The sequence below is a fragment of the Scyliorhinus torazame genome, chromosome 6 (assembly GCF_047496885.1).
Source record: "Scyliorhinus torazame isolate Kashiwa2021f chromosome 6, sScyTor2.1, whole genome shotgun sequence".
NCBI lineage: Eukaryota > Metazoa > Chordata > Chondrichthyes > Carcharhiniformes > Scyliorhinidae > Scyliorhinus > Scyliorhinus torazame.
In genome coordinates this window covers 87,051,438-87,076,311 of record NC_092712.1, presented here as the reverse complement: position 1 = coordinate 87,076,311, position 24,874 = coordinate 87,051,438, and the positions used below count along the sequence as shown (strand labels likewise).

General features: G+C 43.3%; 1 protein-coding gene across 5 annotated transcripts in view; it reads left to right on the top strand.

Moving 5' to 3' along the window:
• Window positions 1–24,874, top strand: part of acbd5a (acyl-CoA binding domain containing 5a) — a 211,814-nt gene that overhangs the window by 136,852 nt on the left and 50,088 nt on the right. For 2 of the 5 annotated variants that reach the window (XM_072508428.1, XM_072508424.1), the window contains 3 exons: window positions 11,951–12,068; window positions 12,273–12,305; window positions 22,991–23,122. In XM_072508428.1, coding sequence (XP_072364529.1) covers window positions 11,951–12,068; window positions 12,273–12,305; window positions 22,991–23,122 — 283 coding nt within the window. The remainder of the gene's footprint in view (window positions 1–11,950; window positions 12,069–12,272; window positions 12,306–22,990; window positions 23,123–24,874) is intronic. The other 3 variants (XM_072508425.1, XM_072508427.1, XM_072508426.1) reach the window with 3 other exon arrangements.

Genomic DNA, 24,874 nt, shown 5'->3' with positions numbered 1-24,874 from the left:
CCTGTTGGGGTGGAGGTTAGCTTCTCCACCCTGTACCTCGGTGTGACTGGGGGATCCAACGGAGTTCTTGTTTAGGGAAAGTGAAATTTGCTCTGAGAGGGGCAGATGGGGGGTTCCACCAGAGATGGGGGTTGTTTGTCTTAAATTTTGGAGATCTGGTTGCCGTCAAAAGGTAGGGGGTGCATTTCGGGGAGGGGGTGGCGTTGTGGTTGGGTTTATTTGTTGTTAAAATGTTAAAAATTTGAATAAAAATATTTTTTTTTAATAAAAAAGAGTCTGCTTCACCATTCAATGAGATCAAGGCTGATCTTTTATTTCAACACTATTTTCCTTCACATTCACTCAAATCTCATTGAAACAAAGGCCAACATACCATTTGCCTTCCTAACTGCTTGCTGTACCGACATGTTAGCTTTCTGTGACCCATGAACAAGGATACCCAAGTCCCCTTTAGATACAACACTTCCTGGCCCCTCTCTGCATTACAACAGTAAGAAGTCTTACAACACCAGGTTAAAGTCCAACAGGTTTGGTTCGAATCACTCGCTTTCGGAGCGCTGCTCCTTCCTCAGGTGAAATGCATTACAACAGCTATACATTCCTTTCTGGCGCAAAAAAACAAGAAAAGCAGTCTAATCATGGCTAACAATTGAAATTAAGGGTAGTATTGGATCCAAAGAGGATTCATATAAAGTTGCTAGAAAAAGCAGCACGGTCGAGTTGTTTAGAATTTAGCAAAGGAAGACCAAGTGATTGATTAAGTGGGAAAAATGGAGTAGGTGAATAAACTTGCAAATAACAAAATTCCAGTCCACTTTTATGAGTATGCAAAAAGAAAATGATTACTGGAAGCAAATGTCTTCAGTCTGACATTCTTACAGTCTGAAACGGGAGTATATATAATAGCAAACGAGGAAATGGCAGAGCAATTAGGCAACTACTTTAGTTCTGTATTCACAGAGGAAGACACAAATAGCTTTCCAAAAATGCTCGTGAACCAAGGATCTAGTGAGAAGGAGGAATTGAAGCAAATTGGTATTGCAAAAAAATAGTGTTGGAGGAATTAAACGGACTGAAAGACAATTAAATTCACAAGGCCTGATGATCTACATCGCAGGTACTGAAAGAAGTGGCCATGGAAATGTGGATGCATTCATTGTCACCTTCTAAAATTCCGTAGGTCCTGTGTTACGACCCTGGTGGATGTTACTACTGGACAGGAGGTCCCAGAATGTAACCCTAACTCAAAACAATGTAGCTTTAACTTTTATCCCCCAAAAATATCGATGGAAAGAGTCACAGGAATGCCATTTAGCTTTTAACAACAAAGCAAAAAATTTATGAAACATTAAAAGTTTGACTCTAGTACAATACTCCTTCACTTCCACTTACCTTCACAGATGTACACCGATTAAAGGATAACACAGGTTACAAAATATATCTCGTGCTATAATGTTATCAGTAAACACACAGTCCCTGTAATCCAACAGATTAGCTGTTATCAGATGCGCCCTACTTTGTAACTAAGTGGTAGATGACACCAAATGGATCATGTGGATTTCTCCACAAACCCCATCCCCAGATGATGATGACACTGAGCCAACTGATCTCCCTGGATTCTGGCTTCTGCCTTTCAAAAAAAATTAATTTGGAGTATCCAATTTGTTTTGTTTTTTCAATTGAGGGGCAATTTAGCATGGCCAATCCTGCACATCTTTTGGGTTGTGGGGGTGAGACCCACGCAGACATGAGGAGAATGTGCAAACTCCACATGGACAGCATCCCAAGGCCGGGATCGAACCCGGATCCTTGTTGCCATGAGGCAGCGGTGCTAACCAATGCGCCACCATGTTGCCAGATTCTGGCTTCCACAGGAGTGGTTTCAAACCACATTCTCAAAAAGACACGCCTTAGAATCTTCTTTCAAACGATGCTTTCTCGTGCTTTTTTAGCAAGGATTCATTTCCAGGTTTTACAACTCTCTTTTCAGTATCCTTTGTCTTGAATTACCACATGCATTGAAACTTCCCACACACACTCAGATACTCAGCCCCCAACAAATACTATTATTTCAAGGATTGGAAATAAGAACACCAAACCGTGTGATTGCTTCAGAGATCTGGCTTTTCTCCAGCCAACATCATCAGCCCTGTTCCTCCCAATTCTGTCTTTAACTCCTGCTGAGACTTCATTTCCTGATTTCCATTTTACTTCAATGTTCTTGGAAACTTCTCTTCAGTTTCTAGTTTCCATAATTAGCTGTTAATTTCTGGGACTTGCTTTATTGTCCATTACTCCTTTTATATAGCTTTCCTGCTAGCAGGGTTATGAGAGCTACCATCCTTTCTCACTGCTGAGCTCCAACTTTCTTGAGGTCGGTTAAAACACAATCACAAGGTCTGTCTTTCCTAAAGTGCAGTACGAAGTCTTACAACACCAGGTTAAAGTCCAACAGGTTTGTTTTGATGTCATCAACCTGGTGTTGTAAGACTTCGTACTGTGCACATCCCAGTCCAACGCCGGCATCTCCACATCATTTCCTAAAGTCATCCCTGGTTGCTCAGCGACATCTAATTCTTTCTCCAAACTCGTGTTTATTTTCACGTCTATTACAACCACTGCAGAGGTTGTGGACCATCCGGTTCCCTGTGACCTCAACAGAGTCCGAACTTCTCAGGTAATGGGGCGGGGTTTCCCCTTTAATAAGTGGAGGGGCGGAGCTTCCTCTTTAACAAGGGGATTCCACAGAGTATGAAACCCCGACCTGAGTGTAGGTCAGGCAGCCTTAGGGGAGGGGGGGGGATAGTTGGTGTATGTGTCAGTAAACCAATATTTTTTCATCCTACCCTTCGTTCCATGTGTGTTCACTCTGTGGATTCTACAACGTCATAAACACTCAGCACAATCGAGATACCATTTGGACTGAAAGCAAAATCCCCTGTACATGCAGACCCTTTCTTACATAGAAGCACTAAATTTAACTCATTTAAATCTATGCATATTTCTAAGATTCAATAATACAGATATAGACCACTTAAAACTACTCTGTTTCCTGACATCTGGAACGGTCCTGGCAGACTGGAGGGTGGCAAATGTAACCCTACTATTTAAAAAATGAGGGAGGGAGAAAACAGGGAATTACAGACTAGTTAGCCGAACATCAGAAGCAGGCAAAATGCTCGAGTCTATATAAAGAATGTGATAACAGGGCACTTGGAATATATCACAGAATTCAACAAAGTCAGTATGGACTTATGAAAGGGAAATCATGTTTGACAAACCTATTGAAATCTGAGGGTGTAATCAGTAGAGAATGTATGAAGCAGCACATGTGGTGTAATTTGATTGTCAAAAAGCTTTTGAATAAGTCTCGCATTAGAAGTTAGTGTGCAGAATTGAAGTACATGGGATTGGGGGTTATATATTGGCATGGATTGAGAATTGGTTAGCAGACTGGAAATGGAGAGTAGAAATAGAGAAAATAGAAGCAGGAATAGGCCATTTGGCCCTATGAGCTTGTTCTGCCATTCATTATGATCATGGCTGATCATCCTGTTCCCCCACTGGGCCAACATTTGTTGCCCATTCCTGAGAGCATTTAAGAGTCAACCACATTGCTGTGGATCTGGAGTCATACGCAGGCCAGACTAGGTAAGGACAGCAGATTTCCTTCCCTAAACGACATTAGTGAATCAGGTGGGTTTTTACAATAATCGACTGGTCGTCATTAGGTTTAGAATTCCAGATTTGTTTTGCTGAATTCACCAGGCAGGAATGTTCCCTTCCAGTCGGGGAACACTTCAGCAGTCAAGGGCATTCAGCCTCTGATCTCTGGGTAAGCGTTCGCCGAGGCGGCCTTCAGGGCGCGCGACAACGCAGAATCGCCGAGCAGAAACTTATAGCCAAGTTCCGCACACATGAGTGCGGCCTCAACCGGGACCTGGGATTCGTGTCGCATTACATTCACCCCCCACCATCTGGCCTGCGAAATCCTACCAACTGTCCTGGCTTGACACAATTCACACCTCTTTAACCTGGGGTTACCCCATCTCTGGATCTATAAAGATTTAATCACCTGCTAATGGTCGCATTCCAAGCATTGTCTGGCATCTTTGAATTTGTCTATATATATGTTTCTGGAACATACCTCTTCATTCACCTGAGGAAGGAGCAGCGCTCCGAAAGCTAGTGACATCGAAACAAACCTGTTGGACTTTAACCTGGTGTTGTAAGACTTCGTACTGTGCTCACCCCAGTCCAATGCCAGCATCTCCACATCATGCAATATCATGATTATGTTGTAATTCACCGACTGACCACTAAGAGTCTCATTAGTATATGTGAGTGTGGCACAGCGGTTTGCACTGCTGCTTATGTAGCCGAGGACCGTGTTCGTTCCCGGCCCTGGGTCGTCATGTGTGGAGTTTGCACATTCTTCCCGTGTCTGCGTGAGTCACACCCTCACAACCCAAAGATGTGCAGGGTAGGCCACTCTCAATTTTTTTTAGGTGGACCTTTCTGTTCTCTGAATTTTGTATTCACATCTCATTTTCTTCTTATAAGTCCTTATTTTTATTAGAGAATTTCTGATTCTCCCTATTCCTTATCTTTGTTTTCTGCAGGTTGATAATACTTAAGATTGGAATCTGACTAAATCTGGATCTTGTACACCCAATTGTATTGTAGAAGTACTTCAAATAAATAAGCACTTGGTAGTACAGAACTTGAGTACTGTTGACTAAAAGAAACATGCTGTCAAAGCAAATGCCAACCAATCATGGAATCACATCTAACATTAGACAATAGTTCTGAGTTTTGCAAACACGGGCTTTTAGAGTCTGGTCGTACTCTGTCAATTGCAAGAAGACAAATGGTTGTGCTGTTTGATGTGATCCGCCAGTCATTGGGATGTGCAGCTTATGTACTTGGCATCACACCAGCACTGAAATTCATATCCCACATTACTCATTTGTGTGGTCGACAGCACCCTGGCAGTTGAAAATATCACTTGTTGCTACTGCCTGGTAGAAGCATGAACTAGCTAACTTCATCTTCCAGTGTCATTTGAGGTAGACTGGCCACTTTTCAAGTCTGAAAGTGAGGGCCTGAGGCCCATTTGTGAGCATGCATGATACACAGTGAGCAATGATCTGACCAGGTAAACATCACAGAGGATACTTTAATGCACCCTGTGTTGGTGTCCAGCTTGCACAATGAGCAAAGGGCTCGTGCCATATTTACAAAGTTGCTGATATTAAGAGGGAACATATCATAGAATCATTTACAGTGCAGAAGGAGGCCATTCGGCCCATCGAGTCTGCACCGGCCCTTACAAAGAGCACCCGACTGAAGCCCACGTATCTACTACTATCCCTGTAACCCCCATTTAAAATTGGTTCAGATAACTGCTTAATAATAGGTAGGAAAGTAAATTGTGAAAAGGGCGTGAGGCTACAAAGGGATATAGATGGGTTAAGTTAGTGGGCAAAGATCTGGCAAATGGAATATAATGTGGCAAATGTGAAATTGTCCATTTTGGCAGGAAAAATAAATTGTGGCAGATTGCAGAGCTCTCAGATACAGTGGAATGTAGGTGTCCTCCTGCAGGAATTGCAAAAGATTAGTATGCGGATACAGCAAGTAACTTGGAAAGCTAATAGAATCTTATTGTTTATTGCAAGCGGAGTTGAATACAAAAGTAGGCAGGTTATACTTCAGTTGTATAGGGTATTGGTGAGACCACATCTGGACCACTGTGTACAGTATTAGAACAAAGAACAAAGAAAATTACAGCACAGGAATAGGCCCTTCAGCCCTCCCAACCTGCGCCGATCCAGATCCTTTATCTAAACCTGTCGCCTATTGTCCAAGGATCTACTTCCCTCTGTTCCTCACGCATTCATATATCTGTCTAGATGCATCTTAAATGATGCTATCGTGCCCGCCTCTACCACCTCCGCTGGCAAAGCATTCCAGGCACCCACCACCCTCTGCGTAAAAAAACTTTCCACGCCCATGTCCCTTAAACTTTCCCCCTCTCACCTTGAAATCGTGACCCCTTGTAATTGACACCCCCACTCTTGGAAAAAGCTTGTTGCTATCCACCCTGTCCATACCTCTGATAATTCCCCCCTCAACCTCCGTCTTTCCAACAAAAACAATCCTAGTCTACTGAACCTTTCTTCATAGCTAGCACCCTCCATACCAGGCAACATCCTGGTGAACCTCCTCTGCACCCTCTCTAAAGCATCCACATCCTTCTGGTAATGTGGCGACCAGAACTACACGCAGTATTCCAAATGTGGCCTAACCAAAGTCTTATACAACTGTAACATGACCTGCCGACTCTTGTACTCAATACCCCGTCCGATGAAGGCAAGCATGCTGTATGCCTTCTTGACCACTCTATCGACCTGCATTGCCACCTTCAGGGTACAATGGACCTGAACTCCCAGATCTCTCTGTACATCAATTTTCCCCAGGACTCTTCCATTGAACGTATAGTCCGCTCTTCAATTGGATCTTCCAAAATGCATCACCTTGCATTTGCCTGGATTGAACTCCATCTGCCATTTCTCTGCCCAACTCTCCAATCTACGTGGCTGGTTTAGCACACTGGGCTAAATCGCTGGCTTTTAAAGCAGACCAAGCAGGCCAGCAGCACGATTCAATTCCCGTACCAGCCTCCCCGAACAGGCGCCGGAATGTGGCGACTAGGGGCTTTTCACAGTAACTTCATTGAAGCCTACTTGTGACAAGCGATTTTCATTTTCATTCTATCTATATTTTGCTCGCTATCTGCAACTCCACCAATCTTAGTATCATCTGCAAACTTGCTAATCAGACCATGTATACCTTCGTCCAGATCATTTATGTATATCACAAACAACAGTGGTCCGAGCACGGATCCCTGTGGAACACCACTAGTCATCTTTCTACATTTTGAGACACCCTTCCACCACTACTCTCTGTCTCCTGTTGCCCAGCCAGTTCTTTATCCATCTAGCTAGTACTCCCTGATCCCCATGCGACTTCACTTTTTCCATCAACCTGCCATCGCCTTACTGAAGTCCATGTGTATGACACCTACAGTCCTTCCCTCATCAATTAACTTTGTCACTTCCTCAAATAATTCTATTAGGTTTGTAAGACATGACATTCCCTGCACAAAACCATGCTGCCTATCACTGATAACTCTATTTTCTTCCAAATGTGAATAGATCCTATCCCTTAGTATCTTCTCCAACAGTTTGCCTACCACTGACGTCAAGCTCACAGGTCTATAATTCCCTGGATTATCCCTGCTACCCTTCTTAAACAAAGGGACAACATTAGCAATTCTCCAGTCCTCCGGGACCTCAAGGATGCTGCAAAGATATCTGTTAAGGCCCCAGCTATTTCGTCCCTCGCTTCCCTCCGTAACCTGGGATAGATCCCATGCGGACCTGGGGACTTGTCCACCTTAATGCCTTTTAGAATACCTAAAACATCCTTCCTTATGCCGACTTGACCTAGAGTATTTAAACATCCATCCTTAACCTCAACATCCGTCATGTCCCTCTCCTTGGTGAATACCGATGCAAAGTACTCATTAAGAATCTCACCCATTTCCTCTGACTCCATGCATAAATTCCCTCTTTTGTCTTTGAGTGGGCCAATCCTTTCTCTAGTTACCCTCTTGCTCCTTATATACGAATAAAAGGCTTTGGGATTTTCCTTAACCCTGTTAGCCAAAGATATTTCATGACCCATTTTAGCCCTCTTTATTATGCGTTTGAGATTTGTCCTACTTTCATGATATTCCTCCAAAGCTTCATCAGTTTTAAGTCCCCTAGATCTTATGTATGCTTCCTTTTTCATCTTAGCTAGTCTCACAGTTCCACCCGTCATCCATGGTTTCCTAATCTTGCCACTTCTTTCCCTCATTTTCACAGGGACATGTCTGTCCTGCACTCGAATCAACCTTTCCTTAACAGACTCCCACATTTCAAATGTGGATTTACCCTTAAACAGCTGCTCCCAATCCACATTCCCTAGCTCCTGCCGAATTATGTTATACTTGGCCTTTCCACAATTTAGCACTGTTCCTTTAGGACTACTCTTGTCTTTGTCCATGAGTATTCTAAAACTTACGGAATTGTGATCGCTATTCCCAAAGTAATCACCGACTGAAACTTCAACCACCTGGTTGGGATCATTCCCCAATACCAGGTCCAGTATGGCCCTTTCCCAAGTTGGACTGTTTACATATTGTTCTAAAAAAAACTCTCCTGGATACGTTTTACAAATTGAGGTCCAACTACGCCTCCAACACTATACGAGTCCCATTCAATGATGGGGAAGTTAAAATATCCCATCACGACCACCCTATTGCTCCTACATTTTTCGATAGTCGGTCTACATATTTGTACCTCTACTTCATGCTTGCTTTTGGGAGGCCTGTAGTAAAGTCCCAACAATGTTACTGCACCCTTCCTATTTCTTAGCTCTCCCCATATTGCCTCAGTGCTCGAATCCTCGAATGAATAGCCCTCCTTAATCACAGCTATGATATCATCTCTAACAAGTAATGCAACTCCTCCACCCATTTTACCTCCCTCTCTATCCCTCCTGAAGCATCTATACCCTGGGATATTTAGTTGCCAATCTTGCCCTTCCCTCAACCAAGTACCTTACTGGCTTTAGTTGCTGCCTCTTTACTGACCTCTAACTTCCTAATCTGGTTCCCATCCCCCGGCCACATTAGTTTAAAATCTCCCCAACAGTGTTAGCAAAAGCACCCCCAAGGACATTGGTTCCAGTCCTGCCCAGGTGTAGACCATCCAATATGTAATGGTCCCATCGCCCCCAGAACTGGTTCCAATGTCCCAAAAATCTGAACCCCTCCCTCCTGCACCATACCTCAAGCCACATATTCAGTCTGACTATTCTTCAATTTGTACTCTGATTGTCTCATGGCACTGGTAGCAATCCTGAGATTACTACCTTTGGGGTCCTACTTTTTAACTTATCTCCTAACTCCCTAAATTCTGACTGTAGGACCTCATCCCGTTTTTTACCTATATCGTTGGTGCCTATATGCACCACGACAACTGGCTGTTCACCCTTCCCCTTCAGTGTGTCCTGCAGCCGATCTGAGACATCCCTGACCCGTGCACCCGGGAGACAACATGCCATTCGGGAGTCTCGTTTTCGACCACAGAAATGCCTGTCTACTCCCCTTACGATTGAATCCCCTATGCCTATAGCCCTGCCAGTCCTTTTCCCGCCCTTCTGTGCAGCAGAGCCAGCCACGGTGCCATGAGCCTGGCTCCTACTGCCTTCCCCTGGTGAGTCATCTCCCCCAACAGTATCCAAAACGGAGTACCTGTTTTGGAGGGAGATGACTGCAGGGGACACCGGCACTGCCTTCCTGCTCTTTCTCTGCCGTTTGGTCACCCATTCCTGTCTCCCTCACCAATCCTAATCTGCAGTGTGACCAACTCACTGAACGTGCTATCCACGACCTCCTCAGCATCGCGGATGCTCCAAAGTGAGTCCATCTGCAGCTCCAGAGCCATCATGCGGTCTAACAGGAGCTGCAGCTGGACACACTTCCCGCACATGAAGGAGTCAGGGGCATCGGCTGTGTCCCTGAACTCCCACATTGAGCACGAGGAGCCTAACATGGGTCTGGGATCTCCTGCCATTTTTACTTTACCTTAACTGATTACAGATATAATATCAAATAATGAATAAGTGAAAGGAATAAAGATTTTACTTACCAATCACAATACTTACCAACAGACGAAGCGTTACATTTCTCCCAGCTACTGCCAATTGGGGCACTTTCCATACCAGCCAATCAGGTCACTGTTTGCTGTGATGTCACTCTTCAAATTTATCCCCAAAGACCCTGTGGCCGCTGTTTAATCTGCAAAGCAGCTAGTTTAAATACTCACCGTTCGACTCTGTAGCTCCGCCCATGACAACAGCTGAATTCCCTTATTTAAGAAAAAATTTAATGCTTGGAAGCAGTTCAGAGAAGGTTTACGAGAACGGGTGGGTTGTCTTGAGGAAAGGTTAGACGGACAAGGCTTGTATGCACTCGAGTTTAGAAGACAAGAGGTTACTTGATTGAAATATACAAAATCTTGAGTGGTTTTGATGAGGTAGATGTGAAGAGGGTGTTTCATCTTGGGAGAGAATCTAGAACTAGGAGTCACTATTTAAAAGTAAAGGGTCGCCTATCTAAGACCGAGGTGAGGAGAATTTCTTTCCTCCCAGAGGGTTGTGATTCTTTGGACCGTTCTTCTTTAAAAGGTGGTGCAAGCAGTCTTTGAATATTTCTAAGGCAGCGGTAGATAAATTCTTGATGAGGAAGGACGTGAAAGTTTATAGGGGGTAGGTGGGAATGTGGAGTGTAGGTTACAATCCGATCAACCATGATCTTATTGAATGTGGGGGCAGGCTTGAGGGGCTGAGTGGTCCACTTCTGCTTCTAATTCATATGTTCGATGATGGCTGCATACCCAAATCTGTACATCGAACTGACGACAGGGTCACAACTCTCATACAAGGACCCCTAGAAGTGAGATATAAAGATGGCAAACATTGGCATAAGCTAAAGGAAGACAGTCACTGATGGTCATGACCTCTGGAGGAAGAGGCGAGGCAAAATGGAAAGCCGAGCAAGCCAAGAAGAGTGCCCAGAGAAAACGGAACCAGCGAATTCTGCATCTTCTCAGCCCATTGTCTTCATTGGTGGCAAAGGCAACAGAGACTACCATGTCAGAGTTGGACTCCTGGGCCATACCAGGTGATGTTAAACAAGAATTAATCATCAAGGCACAAACCATCGTCTCAAGGGTTAGAATGCAGCCAGGGAGAGAGAGATAGACTGAGAGCTTAAACAAAACCGTATGAAAGTCTAATTTTTTTAATTTTAAAATTAACTATTTTGTATCTTTTAACACAACTGATTAATAGAATATTCAACAGTCGGTCTGTGATGTGGAGCGACGCCAGCAACACTGGTTAAATTCCTGTACCAGCTGAGGTTATCCATGAAGGCCCTGCCTTCTCAATCTTGCCCTTTGCCTGAGGTGTGGTGACCCTCAGGTGAAATCCCCACCAGTCAGCTCTCAAAGGGGAGAGCAGCCTCTGGCCTTCAGGGACTATGGTGACTTTCACTTTCAACAGTCATGATTAGTTACTGGGGTTAATTCTATATTGGAAGTTTTTGAACTATTTGTGAATTATGGAGCTTGGATTAATATGATTATTTTTGGCTTTTGTAACTATCAATGAAATATGATTTTGTTTTCCCGTCCATTTATATTCAAAGATATGCATTAGCACTTGCTATTTCCTTCCTTGGTGCATGCCTGATTTCAATCATGTCATTTGTGAGGGCCCAAATAGAACCATAGAATAGAAGAGCACATAGAACCATTGAGTTCCTACAGCACAACACAGAAGTATATAATTCAGCCCATCAAGTCTGTACTGACCCTCTAAAAGAGAACCTTATCCAGAGCCACTTTCCTTGTCCTATCCCAGCAATCCCACCTAACCTACGCATCCTTGGACAAGGGGAAATTCAGCATGGCCAATCCACCTAACCTGCACATTTGTGGGAGGAAACCAGAGCATTGGAGGAAACCCACGTAGACACTGGGAGAATGTGCAAACTCCACACAGTCACCTATGGCCGGAATTGAACCCAAGTCTTTGGCGCTGTTAGGCAGCAGTGCTAACCACTGTGCCGCCCCGCTGCTTTGATGTGTACAGGGTTGCAATGGTGGAAATAGTGCAGAATTTTAAGCTATTTTCTTGCAATTCCAGATGTTTCAGACTGTTTGATGAATGGAATTTTCCCGCTCTTATTCAGTGTTCTTTTTCAAGCGTGGAACAGAGCTCACCTTTGTTGCTGAATGGCCTTTTGAATTATCTGCTTTTCGCATTATAGATCCTTGAATCCATGCCAATGACTGAGGAGGTGGAGGAGCTGCTTCGAGTTCTTGGACCGTTTTATGAACTTGTTGATGACAAAAAACAACCAATATCGCCGTATGCAATCTCAGCAGGTTAGATCTTTCAGAAAGTTTTATATAACATTTCCATGATTTTTATCTGTTTTTTTTTTATAGCTCTTGTTTATTTTGATCACATTAACTGAAAATTGTTTATATGCTGTCTTTAAAAAATCAATGCATTATCATTTGTTTAAAGCATGTTTAAATAATGAATATCCTGCTATTCTACTTTCTGCATCCGCGTTGGCTGTGCAGGCCGATTGGAGAAAGTGGTTAAGTCACTTGAAGGTAAGAAACCATATTTATTTAGCATTACTGTTTATTGAATGGAAGAATGATTTTTACGTAAGTTTTTACTGCTGAAAATACTGGCTGGGACTTGGGATGATTCATGAAAAATAATCCACCAAGGACGTTAACCACAAGCCAAGCCACTGTCACATCTGAGAGGGCCATTAATGTATTGGATGAGCATTTTATTTATATCCGACAAGTTGATTTTATGTCTGAGGTTCATTTTTTTTTTTCAAAGATAGGAAAATAGTATTATTTTGTGAAAAGTTATCAACACAGTGGTTAGCACTGCTGCATCACAGCTCCAGGGACCCAGGTTCAATTCCGGCCTCAGGTGACTGTGTGGAATTAGCACTTCCTCTGCGAGGGTTTCCTCCGGGGGCTCCGGTTTTCTCCCACAGTCCAAAGATTTGCAGGTTAGGTGGATTGGCCATGTTAAATTGCCCCTTCATGTCCAAAAGGTTAGGTGGAGTTACTGGGTTATGGGGGATAGGGTGAGCTTAAGTAGGGTGCTGTTTCCAAGGGCCGGTGCAGACTCGATGGGCCGTAGGGCCTCCTACTGCGCAGTAAATTCTATGATTCAGTAAAAGAGTTGATCTTTGTGTGAAGTGGTTATGTCACAGTTGAATAGTTCAACATGAAGTTGAGGATGGCTGATGTGGACATTGTGCAGTAATATGGAATGTTATTTTTTCAGTTTTTTGCCAGTAGCAATCTTCAGCAAATGGGCATTAATACTAATTGCAGAAAAAACAGCTCATTTTTCTAAATTGAATCAAGATTTTAAACCTGAAGGAAGTGCATTTCACCCTCTTTATTCACTCAGCCCAATTAGCAAACTCTCAACAAATTTGCATTAGACCAAAGGCGTTTAAGCTGGAGTTCGTGTGGTAACAATATTTTTATTTTAAGAACATTTCATAAACTGACTGCTGCAATAATTGACAATTGTAAAACGAGTTAAAACTGTGGAAACAATGCGAAATCTGTTTCAAGCATAAAAGAGTTGACTTCTCACTTGTTAAGGGTCAACTGCCTTATTAAAGATATTTTTATCACTTCCGATGGCGGCCATGAGCTGAGCGGTCACACTAAAGGTGACTCTTGCCGAGGAATTTGAATTACACCTTTCAACCCTGCCAAAAGGGCATCTCCATCCACTGCTGTATCAACCAGGGTGCTGACGAGCCAGCAATCAGGCTGCAAAGGCAGTAAGAGGAGGGAGAGGAAAACCTTGAGCTCTGAACAGGGAGACCCAGGTGGCGGCCGAGAACCGACCCTGAGGAATCGCTAACCCAGGCGATGATGGAGTTCATCACAACAGAACTCCAGAGGCATAGAGAAGCAGTGAAAGGCAACATCATGGCGGTGATGGGGTCAGCAGTAGAGGCTGTGATGGCTGCCATAAAGGAAGCAATGGGCAAAGTGGTGCGGAGACTGGGGGCCCAAGAGGCAATGGTGCGGGACCTAGAAAAAGCTGCCTATGACCAGGCAGAGCGGATCTCCTGACTCAAAACTGAGGTGCAAGGCTGGTCACAACCCATAAGGTACTGAAGGGAAAAGCCAACGATCAAGAGAACAGGTTCCGCCAGCAAAACCTGCGGATCGTTGTGTTACCAGAGGGCACAGAGGGGAGGAACCCGACAGAGTGCGTAGCCACAGAGAGTGTGTGTGTGTAGTGTGTGTTGTGTGTGTGTGCGTGCGCTGCGTGCGTGTGTGTGTGTTCAGGAGGACAGTGATAGGACAAAAATAGAACATTTGGAGGAAAGGCTGAATGATCCCCTTGCTTTGGGAAGTCGTCAACACAGCCATGAAGAAGTCAAACATCCGAAGAGAAGAAAGATTTGAATTTGAAGTTTGATCCATTGGCAATAATTTGCTTAATTACAGCACAGATTGAAAGCTACTATACAATAAAAATAGGTTAAGACATCTGGGTTGTCCTATCTGATTGAAAAGCTTCTTAATTTCATCTTTAATTCATGAACTTTTTCATAGATATTTTAAAAATAAATTATAATTTACTTGTATAACCCATAAGCAGTCAAATGACACTCTAGGGGCTTGATTTTCATCCTTCATCAAGAATGAGAGGGCTAAATATAGTCTCACCAACCTGTGGACTAGCTCAGACCCATCAAGTCGCCGGGTCATCTGCCTGGAGATGGAATGGGGAAGGGTAATAGGGCAAATAGTTGATTATCTGATTAAGGCCCATTAACAGAGGCCAACTGGAATTTCTAGTTGTTCTCCAGGGGCTAGTTTAGCTGCCTGTTCGTGGCCACCCAATCGCTGGAAGGATCAGTGCCCTAGGCTAGCTTAGAGGCCCTACTACCTGCCTTGGTTCAACAACAGTCACAGGTCATGCTATAGAGAAAATATCCTCTTCCTATCTATCTGTGATGGCCTGGCTGCAAAAGCCATTTTTTTAATTTAAAAAAAGTTGGAGAGGGGCACCTCCACTTTGCAACACTGTTTCCCTCACCTGCCACGATATCCTGCTGCTGTTTTAAATCTGGAAAGCCTCTGGCCCTCCAGCTTTGGGAGCCTGCTGCTGACTTTAATTGGACAGCAAGCTTGCCCTCTGGCAATGAATTGGCTGATCCAGAGAAAATCATATTGTGACTATTTTCCACTGTGCAGGCTGAAATCTTGTCCAATGACTTTCTTTCCGTTGGCATCATGGGGATTCCTTTCTATTTTAAAATGTTTCTCTACAGGGATTTTAGCAAGCACATGCTGTGAGATGGGTGCAAATGATTGTACTAAGTTTCAAGAATTGCTTTGTGTTTTTGATTCATTATCCAAGATGGTCTGTCGCATGAAATAGCTGCAAGTAAATGTGGATTTAAATAAGTTATGAAAAGTAGTCTTCGCGCTTCAGGACTTTGCTCCAGCAAAATTATGTATCCACCCCAGTTCATAGAAGCTATAGTAATATTAAAAAGTGAGCACAATAGAATTATTGAAATTACATTAGAGCATCTCCAGCAATAATGCCCTTCTCTTCCCCCACACTGTTACTTCTGGAGCCCTCCAAGAATCTATTCTTAAACGCTCCTCTTCCACATCTACACGTTTTCCTTGGCGACATCAACCAAAGTTCCAGGTCAGCTTCCCGATATACACTGAAGACAATCAGTCCAACATCTCAAACTGTTCTTGACTCCCAGCTGCCCTGTCCCTGTGTCTTATCAGTCTGCTTGTCTGGCATACTGTCCTGGATAAGGCACAATTTCCTACAGTTAAACTTTGAGAAGTTATACAGTCACTACTAAAAACACCACCCTTCCCACCAAATACATACCACGCACCTGCCACTGTTCCCAGTTCAACCAAATCTTGTGCAGCATTGCCATTCTATTTACCCCTAGCTGAGCTTCCGACTCCAGATCCTCTTCATCACAGTGGCCATCTCGGTACCATTGTCTGTTATAAGAACATAATAAAACTAGTAGCAGGAGTAGGCCATCCGGCCCCTCGAGCCTGCTCCGCCATTCAATGAGATCATGGCTGATCTTTTGTGGACTCAGCTCCACTTTCCAGCCCGAACACCAATCCCTTTATTCTTCAAAAAACTATCTGTCTTTATATCTTAAAAACATTTAATGAAGGAGCCTCAACTGCTCCACTGGGCAAGGAATTCCATAGATTCACAACCCTTTGGGTGAAGAGGTTCCTCCTAAATTCAGTCCTAAATCTACTTCCTCTTATTTTGAGGCTATGCCTCCCAGTTCTGCTTTCACCCGCCAGTGGAAACAACCTGCCCGCATCTATCCTATCTATTCCCTTCATAATTTTATATGTTTCTATACGATCCCCCCGCATCCTTCTAAATTCCAACGAGTACAGTCCCAGTCCACTCAACTTCTCGTAATCCAACCCCTTCAGCTCTGGGATTAACCTAGTGAATCTCCTCTGCATACCCTCCAGCGGCAGTACTTCCTTTCTCAGGTAAGTAGACCAAAACAGAACACCATACCCAGGTGTGGCCTCACTAACACCTTACACAATTGCAGCATAACCTCCCTAGTCTTAAACTCCATCCTTCTAGCAATGAAGGACAAAACTCCATTTGCCTTCTTAATCACCTGTAAACCAACTTTTTTGCGGCTCATGCACTAGCACACCCAGGTCTCTCTGCACAGCAGCATGTTTTAATATTTTAGCATTTAAATAATAATCCCTTTTGCTGTTATTCCTACCAAAATGGATAACCTCACATTTGTAAACATTGTATTCCATCTGCCAGACCCTAGCCCATTCACTTAACCTATCCAAATCCCTCTGCAGACTTCAGGTATCCTTGGCACTTTTTGCTTTCCCGCTCATCTTAGTGTCGTCTGCAAGCTTGGACACATTGCACTTGGTCCCCAACTACAAATCATCTATGTAAATTGTGAACAGTTGTGGGCCCAACACTGATCCCTGAGGGACACCACTAGCTACTGATTGCCAACCAGAGAAACACCCATGAATCCCCACTCTTTTCTTTCTATTAATTAACCAATCCTCTAGCCATGCTACCACTTTACCTTTAATGCCTTGCATCTTTATCTTATGCAGCAGCCTTTTGTGTGGCACCTTGTCAAAAACTTTCTGGAAATCCAGATATACCATATACATTGGCTTCCCGTTATCTACCGCACTGGTAATGTCCTCAAAAAATTCCACTAAATTAGTCAGGCACGACCTGCCCTTTATGAACCCATTTTCCATCCAGATGCCTCGCTATTTCTTCCTTGATGATAGATTCCAGCATCTTCCCTACTACCGAAGTTAAACTAACTGGCCTATAATTATCCGCTTTCTGCCTTTTTTAAACAGTGGTGTCACGTTTGCTAATTTCGAATCCGCCGGGACCACCCCAGAGTCTAGTGAATTTTGGTAAATTATCACTCGTGCATTTGCAATTTATCTGTTTTAGCACTCTGGGATGCATTCCATCAGGACCAGGAGACTTGTCCACCTTTAGCCCCATTGGCTTGCCCGTCACTGCCTCCTTAGTGATAACAATCATCTCGAGGACCTCACCTGTCATAGTCTAATTTCCATCAGTCACTGGCATATTATTTGTGTCTTCCACTGTGAAGCCCGACCCCAAAAAACCTGTTCAGTTCCTCAGCCATTTCCTCATCTCCCATTATTAAATCTCCCTTCTCATCCTCTAAAGGACCAATATTTACCTTTTTTTAAAAAATAAAAAAAAATTTATTCTCCTTTTTCACATTTTCTCCCACATTTACACCCACCATCAATAAACAATAATCAGCAACAAATATGTCAATCTCCATAAGAATAACAATGATCCCTTCCTTCCACCAAACCCCAAACATTAACCCGCATGTTTACATAAATGACAAAAAAGGAATCGGGGCTTACCCATAGTACCCTTAATACACACAGTCCCCCCAACCCTCCTCTTCTCCCCCCCACCCCCCCCAAACTAATGTTCGATGTTATCCAGTTCTTGAAAGTGTATAATGAATAATGCCCATGACTTGTAGAACCCCTCCGTCCTACCCCTCAGTTCAAACTTAACTTTCTCAAGAGTCAAGAATTCCAACAGGTCCCCCCGCCGCGCCAGGGAACAGGGTGGAGAAGCTGCTCTCCATCCCAACAGGATCCGCCTTCGAGCGATCAACGAGGCAAAGGCGACGATATCTGCCTCCGCACCTGTTTCCAACCCTGGCTCGTCCAACACCCCGAATATGGCCTCCCGGGGACCTGGGTCCAGTTTCACATGCACCACCTTGGAGATTACCCTAAAAACCTCCTTCCAGTAATCCTCTAGCTTTGGACTGGACCAAAACATATGAACGTGATTAGCCCCCCCCCCCCCCCCCACGGCAACGCTCACACACATCTTCTACTCCTTCACAGAATCGGCTCATTCTCGCCCTCGTGAGGTGTGCTCTGTATACCTCCTTCAGCTGTTTCAGCCCCAACCTCGCACATGAGGTGGCATTTACTCTCCGGAGCACCTCACACCAGAACTCACACTATGACCTCTCCCAAATCTTCCTCCCACTTTGCTTTGATCCCTTCCAGTGGTGCCTTATCATCTTCCAAAATAGCTCCGTACGCCGCTGACACTACCCCCTTCTCCAGTCCCCTTTGTCAGCACCTCCTCAAGCAATGTGGAGGCCGGTTCCTCCAGGAAGCTCTGTATCTCCTTTCTGGCAAAATCTCGAACCTGCATGTATCTAAACATTTCTCCCTGCTCCAGCCCATACTTCACTTCCAGCTCCTTCAATCCTGCAAACCGACCCCTAAGAAACAAATCTTTTTGCGTCTTAATCTCCTTCTCTTCCCATTTCCGGAAATTTCCATCCCACCTCCCTGGCTCAAATCTGTGGTTCCCCCGAATCGGCATTTCCCTTGACCCTGCCCCCAACCCGAAGTGTTGGCGAAACTGCCTCCAAATTTTCAATGAAGCTATTATTACCGGATTGACCAATATTTACCTTAGCCACTCTTTTTTGTTTTATATATTTGTAGAAACTTTTCTCTCTGTTTTTATATTCTGAGCAAGTTTACTCTCATAATCTATCTTGTCTTTACAGTTTTTTTAGTAGCTTTCTGTTGCCCCCTTAAGATTTCCCAGTCCTCTAGTCTCCCACTAAGCTTTGCCACTTTGTTTGCTTTTTCCTTCAATTTGATCCTCTCCCTTATTTCCTTAGATATCCATGGACCATTTTCCCTCTTTCTACCGTCCTTCCTTTTTGTTGGTATAAACCTTTGCTGAAAAATCGCTTGGAAGGTTCTCCAATGATCCTCAACTGATTCACCATAAAGTATTTGCTCCCAGTCTACCTTAGCTAGCTTGTTTAGCACACTGGGCTAAATCGCTGGCTTTTAAAGCAGGCCAGCAGCACAGTTCAATTCCCGTACCAGCCTCCCCGAACAGGCGCCGGAATGTGGTGACTAGGAGCTTTTCACAGTAACTTAATTGAAGCCTACTTGTGACAATAAGTGATTTTTATTTCATTTTTCTTCTCTCATCCCATTGTAACCTCCTTTGTCTAAGCACAAAACACTAGTGTTTGATTTTACCTTCTCACCCTCCATCTGTATTTTAAATTCCACCATATTGTGATCGCTCCTTCCGAGAGGATCCCTAACAATGAGATCATTAATCAATCCCGTCTCATTACACAGGACCAGATCTAGGACCGCTTGTTCCCTCGTAGGTTCTATTACATACTTTTTTAGGAAACTATTGCGGATACATTCTATCAACTCCTCCTCAAGGCTGCTTTGACCGACCTGGTTAAACCAATCGACATGTGGATTAAAATCCCCCATGATAACTGCTGTACCATTTCTACATGCATCAGTTATTTCTTTGTTTATTGCCTGCCCCACCATAATGTTACTATTTGGTGGCCTATAGACTACTCCTATCAGTGACTTTTTTGCCTTACTATTCCTGATTTCCACCCAAATGGATTCAACCTTATCCTCCATAGCACCGATGTCATCCCTTACTATTGCCCGGATGCCATCCTTAAATAACAGAGCTACACCCTTACCATCTACTCTGTCCTTCCGAATAGTTTGATACCCTTGAATATTTAACTCCCAGTCGTGACTATCCTTTAACCATGTTTCAGTAATGGCCACTAAATCATAGTCATTCACGATGATTTGCGCCATCAACTCATTTACCTTATTCCGAATACTACGAGCATTCAGGTAAAGTACACTTATGTTGGCTTTAATACCTCTGCTTTGAATCTGAATACCTTGATCAGTAACGTCTCCAAAGTTATTTTTCCTCTTAACTTTTCTCCTAATTTTCCTTGTCATTGAACCCATATCTTCATGTAATAACCTATCGCGTCGCTTTCCATTTATGTTTTTACTTCCCGTTTTATTCCTTTTAGTATTATTGGGCCTATTCACTGAGCGCCCCTCAGTCACTGTACCTTGTACTGTCGCCCTTTTTGATTTTTGACTATGGCTTCTCTGCCTTACACTTTCCCCCTTACTGCCTTTTGTTTCTATCCCTGTTTTACTACCTTCCGACTTCCTGCATCGTTTCCCATCCCCCTGCCACATTAGGTTAAACACTCCCCAACCGCTCTCGCAAACAGGACATCAGTTCCAGTCCTGTCCAGGTGTAACCCATCCAGTTTGTACCATCCCACCTCCCCCAGAACCGGTCCCAATGCCCCAGGAATCTGAAACCCTCCCCCTGACACCATCCCTTCAGCCACGTATTCATCCTATATATCCTGTCATTTCTACTCTGACTAGTACATGGCACCGGTAGTAATCCTGAGATCACCACCTTTTGAGGTCCGATTTCTTAACTTCCTTCCTAGCTCCCTGTATTCTACTTTTAGGGCCTCATCCCTTTTTTTACCTATGTCATTTGTACCGATGTGTACCACGACCACTGGCTGTTCACCCTCCCCCTCCAGAATATCCTGTACCCGCTCTGAGACATCCTTGACCCTAGCACCAGGGAGGCAACATACCATCCTGGAGTCTCGTTTGCGGCCACAGAAACGCCTGTCTATTCCCCTTACAATTGAATCCCCAATAACTATTGCACTGACACACTTATCACCCCTCCCCTCTGCAGCAGAACCAACCGTGGTGCCACGAGTTTGGCTGTTGCTGTTTTCCCCTGAGAGGCCATTCCCCTCGACAGTATCCAAAGCAGTATATCTATTCTGCAGGGGAATGGCCACAGGAGATTCCTGCACTACCTGCCTCGCTCTCTTGCTCTGTCGGGTGGTCACCCATTCCTTTCCTGCCTGCGGGTCTGAGCCTGCGGTGTGACCATCTCTCTATACGTGCTATCCACGATGCTCTCCGACTCACTGATGCTCCAGTGTCTCCAGCCGCTGCTCCAGCTCTGAAACTCGAGCTTCCAGGAGCTATAACTGGAGACACCTCCTGCACACATGCTGACCCTGGGGACTGGAACTGTCCCCAGCCTGCCACATGGGGCAAGAGGAGCAGACTATGCCTTGGAGCTGTCCTGCCATGGTTTAGTCCTTTAAATTAAACTTTTGAAATTAAACTTCAGAAATATGTTTGTGTTGGATTATATCCAATCTTCTGTATACTATTTAATTAGCTTTATCCTGCGGCTTCGAAGCATCTGCATCAAACCGCCCCCAACCCATGTCTTTGCCATCTCCAGATTTGATACTCCAATGCTCTTCTGTACAGCCTTTAATAATTTCAGTTTAGTATCCTATTCTACAGCAATATTTCTCAATTATCACCCTGTGCTCATTGAACTTAATTGACAACTAGTCTCTCAATGACACAAATTCAAACCCTTCTGTTGAAACCCTTCATGCCCTTGACCGTCACTATTTCTGTAACATTTTCCAGTCTCTCTGGGCTCTACATTTCTCCAACTCCAGTCTCTTGAGTATCCCAACATTTCCCTTTCCCCACCATGGTTAACTTGTCTTGAACCATCTGGATACTATGCCCTGGAATTCCCACTCTGCATCTCTCCATCTCCCTCCAGGAGCTGCATTAAAATAAAACATTTTTTGCAGTGAGTATCTCTTGCAATTCACATTGTAAAACAGTTTGGAGAAGGAAAGTTTGCTTGGCAGTACGGAACCTGAATATTGCTGAAACGAGCGATATGCTGCTGAAACTTTGCACAGACTGTGCTCAACCAGCCCGTGCTTTCAAATTCCAAAACATCTACTGTGATTCCGAATTGGACAGCAATTGCTGAACAATCCTGAGTGTGCGAATAGCTACGCTAACAATCATTTTAAAATTATTAGTCAAGCTCCTAATGTCATTCATTGCTGTTTTCCAGAAGTGACGTACATTCAGGCACAGAGACCTGATGAATAAAAGGCTTAATAAAAGCTTTGGCAACCTGCCTTCTTTTCAGCCATAATTCTAATGTCATGAAATTTGCATATAAGTTATGCAGCCAACTGACGAGTAGAAATTGTAGTTGCATTGTAGAGCACACTTCGCAACCGTAGGACATCTCAAAGCATTTTACAGCTAGTAAAGCATTTTCTGAAATTTTGAAGTGAACTGTTGTAATGTTGGGGAATAGAGCAGCAAATTTGCACATAAGCAGCAATGAAGTAAAATAACCTGATCTTTTTGGGTGATGTTTGATAAATATTAGCCAGGATACCAGGATAAATGTCTCTTCTTCAAATAGTGCTGTGGGACCTTTTATTTCCATCTGGGAGAGCAGACATGGCCTTGATTTTAACATTGCATTCAACAATGCAACACTCCTCGAACTGTCAGACTTTATTTATGTGTTAGTCATGCTTTAATCCATAACTCGTAACTGAGGCAAGAGCCAGTGAAGGTTAATACAATTCCAGAAAACTTGAGCAATTGAGTGAATAACCAAAGGAATGGCAGGTGGCATTTATTGTATATACATGAATTGCTGAGGTTCAAGAAGGCAGCTCACCACCACTTTCTCGAGGGCAGTTCGGGGTGGACAATAAATGCTGGCCTAGTGAGCAATGCCCACATCTCATTAATGAAGATTATCCCAAATTTCCAATACTTGCAGTTTGGTCCATTTTCTTTAACCTTTTGAATATGCAAATTTGTATGATCTAAAGGATGAATTTTGAGATCAATAACCTTTTTCTATTCCATACTTGATATATTTGGCTGATAATTAAAACAACTTTTCTTTTTTATATATCCAGATCTTGGCAATGTTTTCAACTCGCCCAATGACTGTAGCAAAATGAATGGAAAAGTTGAAGGCAATGACAGTGGTGCAGAATCTGAACAGGCAGATGACGATCTAACAGATGATGATGATACAGGTAAATATGGTAAATTTTCTTATTTCCGTTTTCTTAATAATCCCAACATTCTATGTTGATGTCAACATTTGAAATATATTTTGTGTTGGGCGGCATGGCGCCACAGTGGTTAGCACCGCTTTCTCATGGGGCCAGGGACCCGGGTTCGATCCCGGTTCCGGATCACTGTCCGTGTGGAATTTGCACATTCTCCCCGTGTCTGCATGGGTCTCACTCCCCACAACCCAAAAGATGTGCAGAGTAGCTGAACTGGCCCTTTAATTAGAGAAAAAAAAAGAATTGGGTACTCTAAATTTATTGAAAAGAAGGAAATATTCTGTATTGTAAGATGCATGAATTATTTCGCAATATTTTAAATATGAGGATTGAATTGCACATTTCCTATTGGGTGAATTTGAGCTTTATGCACATCAGCATTTAGGAGCTGTAGATCAGTGTGCAAGTTCGGAGTATGAATACTGCTTCATCTGTGAATTACAAACTTGTCCAATTTAGTATCTTGACTGATATTTTGGAAGATTGGGCTACTGTGTAATGCTGAAGTGTGCTATAAACTATTCATAACCATTTGATTTGTGCATTAGGTTTCATCTCTTTAAAGCAGCTGTCCCAACTTAATTTTTGCCATTCCAGTTTACAGGTTTATACTTGTTCATATTAGTTATGGTGCAAACTGTAACATACTTGAAGAATCAGCTATGCTTGGCTACTTTACAGCTGTGACAGGTTGTCCCAGTATGCTACAGCTGTCCTGACAGCTGATCCCAGCAACCAATTACAGTTCTAAAGTGAAATTGTGAATTGCAGAATGGAGTTCTACAGAGTATTAACAGCTAGTTGAACAGTGATGTCTGTTTCATAAACAGTTAATTTACCATTGAACCTTATCGCTGGAGCTTGCGACTTATAATTTTTGTCCAAGGTAACTGATTTTTCTACTTTACCTGCACCCAACATAAGTACATAATACATCCCAATACATTTTCTTCAAATTGAATTGTGCATTACAGTAAATTCAGTGGGTTAGACTTTCCGGTCTCGCTCGCTGAAGGAATCCTCGCGGGCAGGACAGAAAATTTGACAAATCATTGGAAGGGTCTGTTGACCTCTGTCTTGAATTTAGTCTCGGGGCGGCAGAACTGGACGATCTCACCCATTCACTTGTGCTAGAGACTTGAATACAGATCTAGAATTCAAGTATGAAAGTCAATATTTGGAAATTATGGATTAAATTTGCAGAAATTGGATAATATTTTGCACTTAAAGATCAGTTGTAACCATTTATTCCATTCAATTACACTCCTTTTAATGAAGTCCTTCCATCAACAGTACTTGATCATCTTGCCAAACTCCTCTATGATTTCAGTACTCCATAGCAGGAAACTGTATCTTGCTTACTGTTGTGGCTAAGGATTGCCTAAGTTTTTTATCCCCTCTTATGACATCACTTTCTTTACGAAATTCAAATGAAGCCATTGGGTGTGGTTGATGCAGGAACTATGAGTCTGCAGTTAAGTTATTTGACTTCAACAGGGGAAAACATGGGATGGCTTAGTTAAGGGAACATAGTTTTCTGACTACAGCAACAAGAAACAGCTGAAAGGGATAAATAGAACCGCAAGTAATGTGATGGAGTAGCTTAGTTCTGATTTTTAAAACTAGGATGTATTAAAAATATATAAATTTCCAATTCAAATCTTCTAAAAGTTATTGAGCATGCTAAAGTGCAAGTGGTAAGTGTTACTCATATTAACTTTGTTT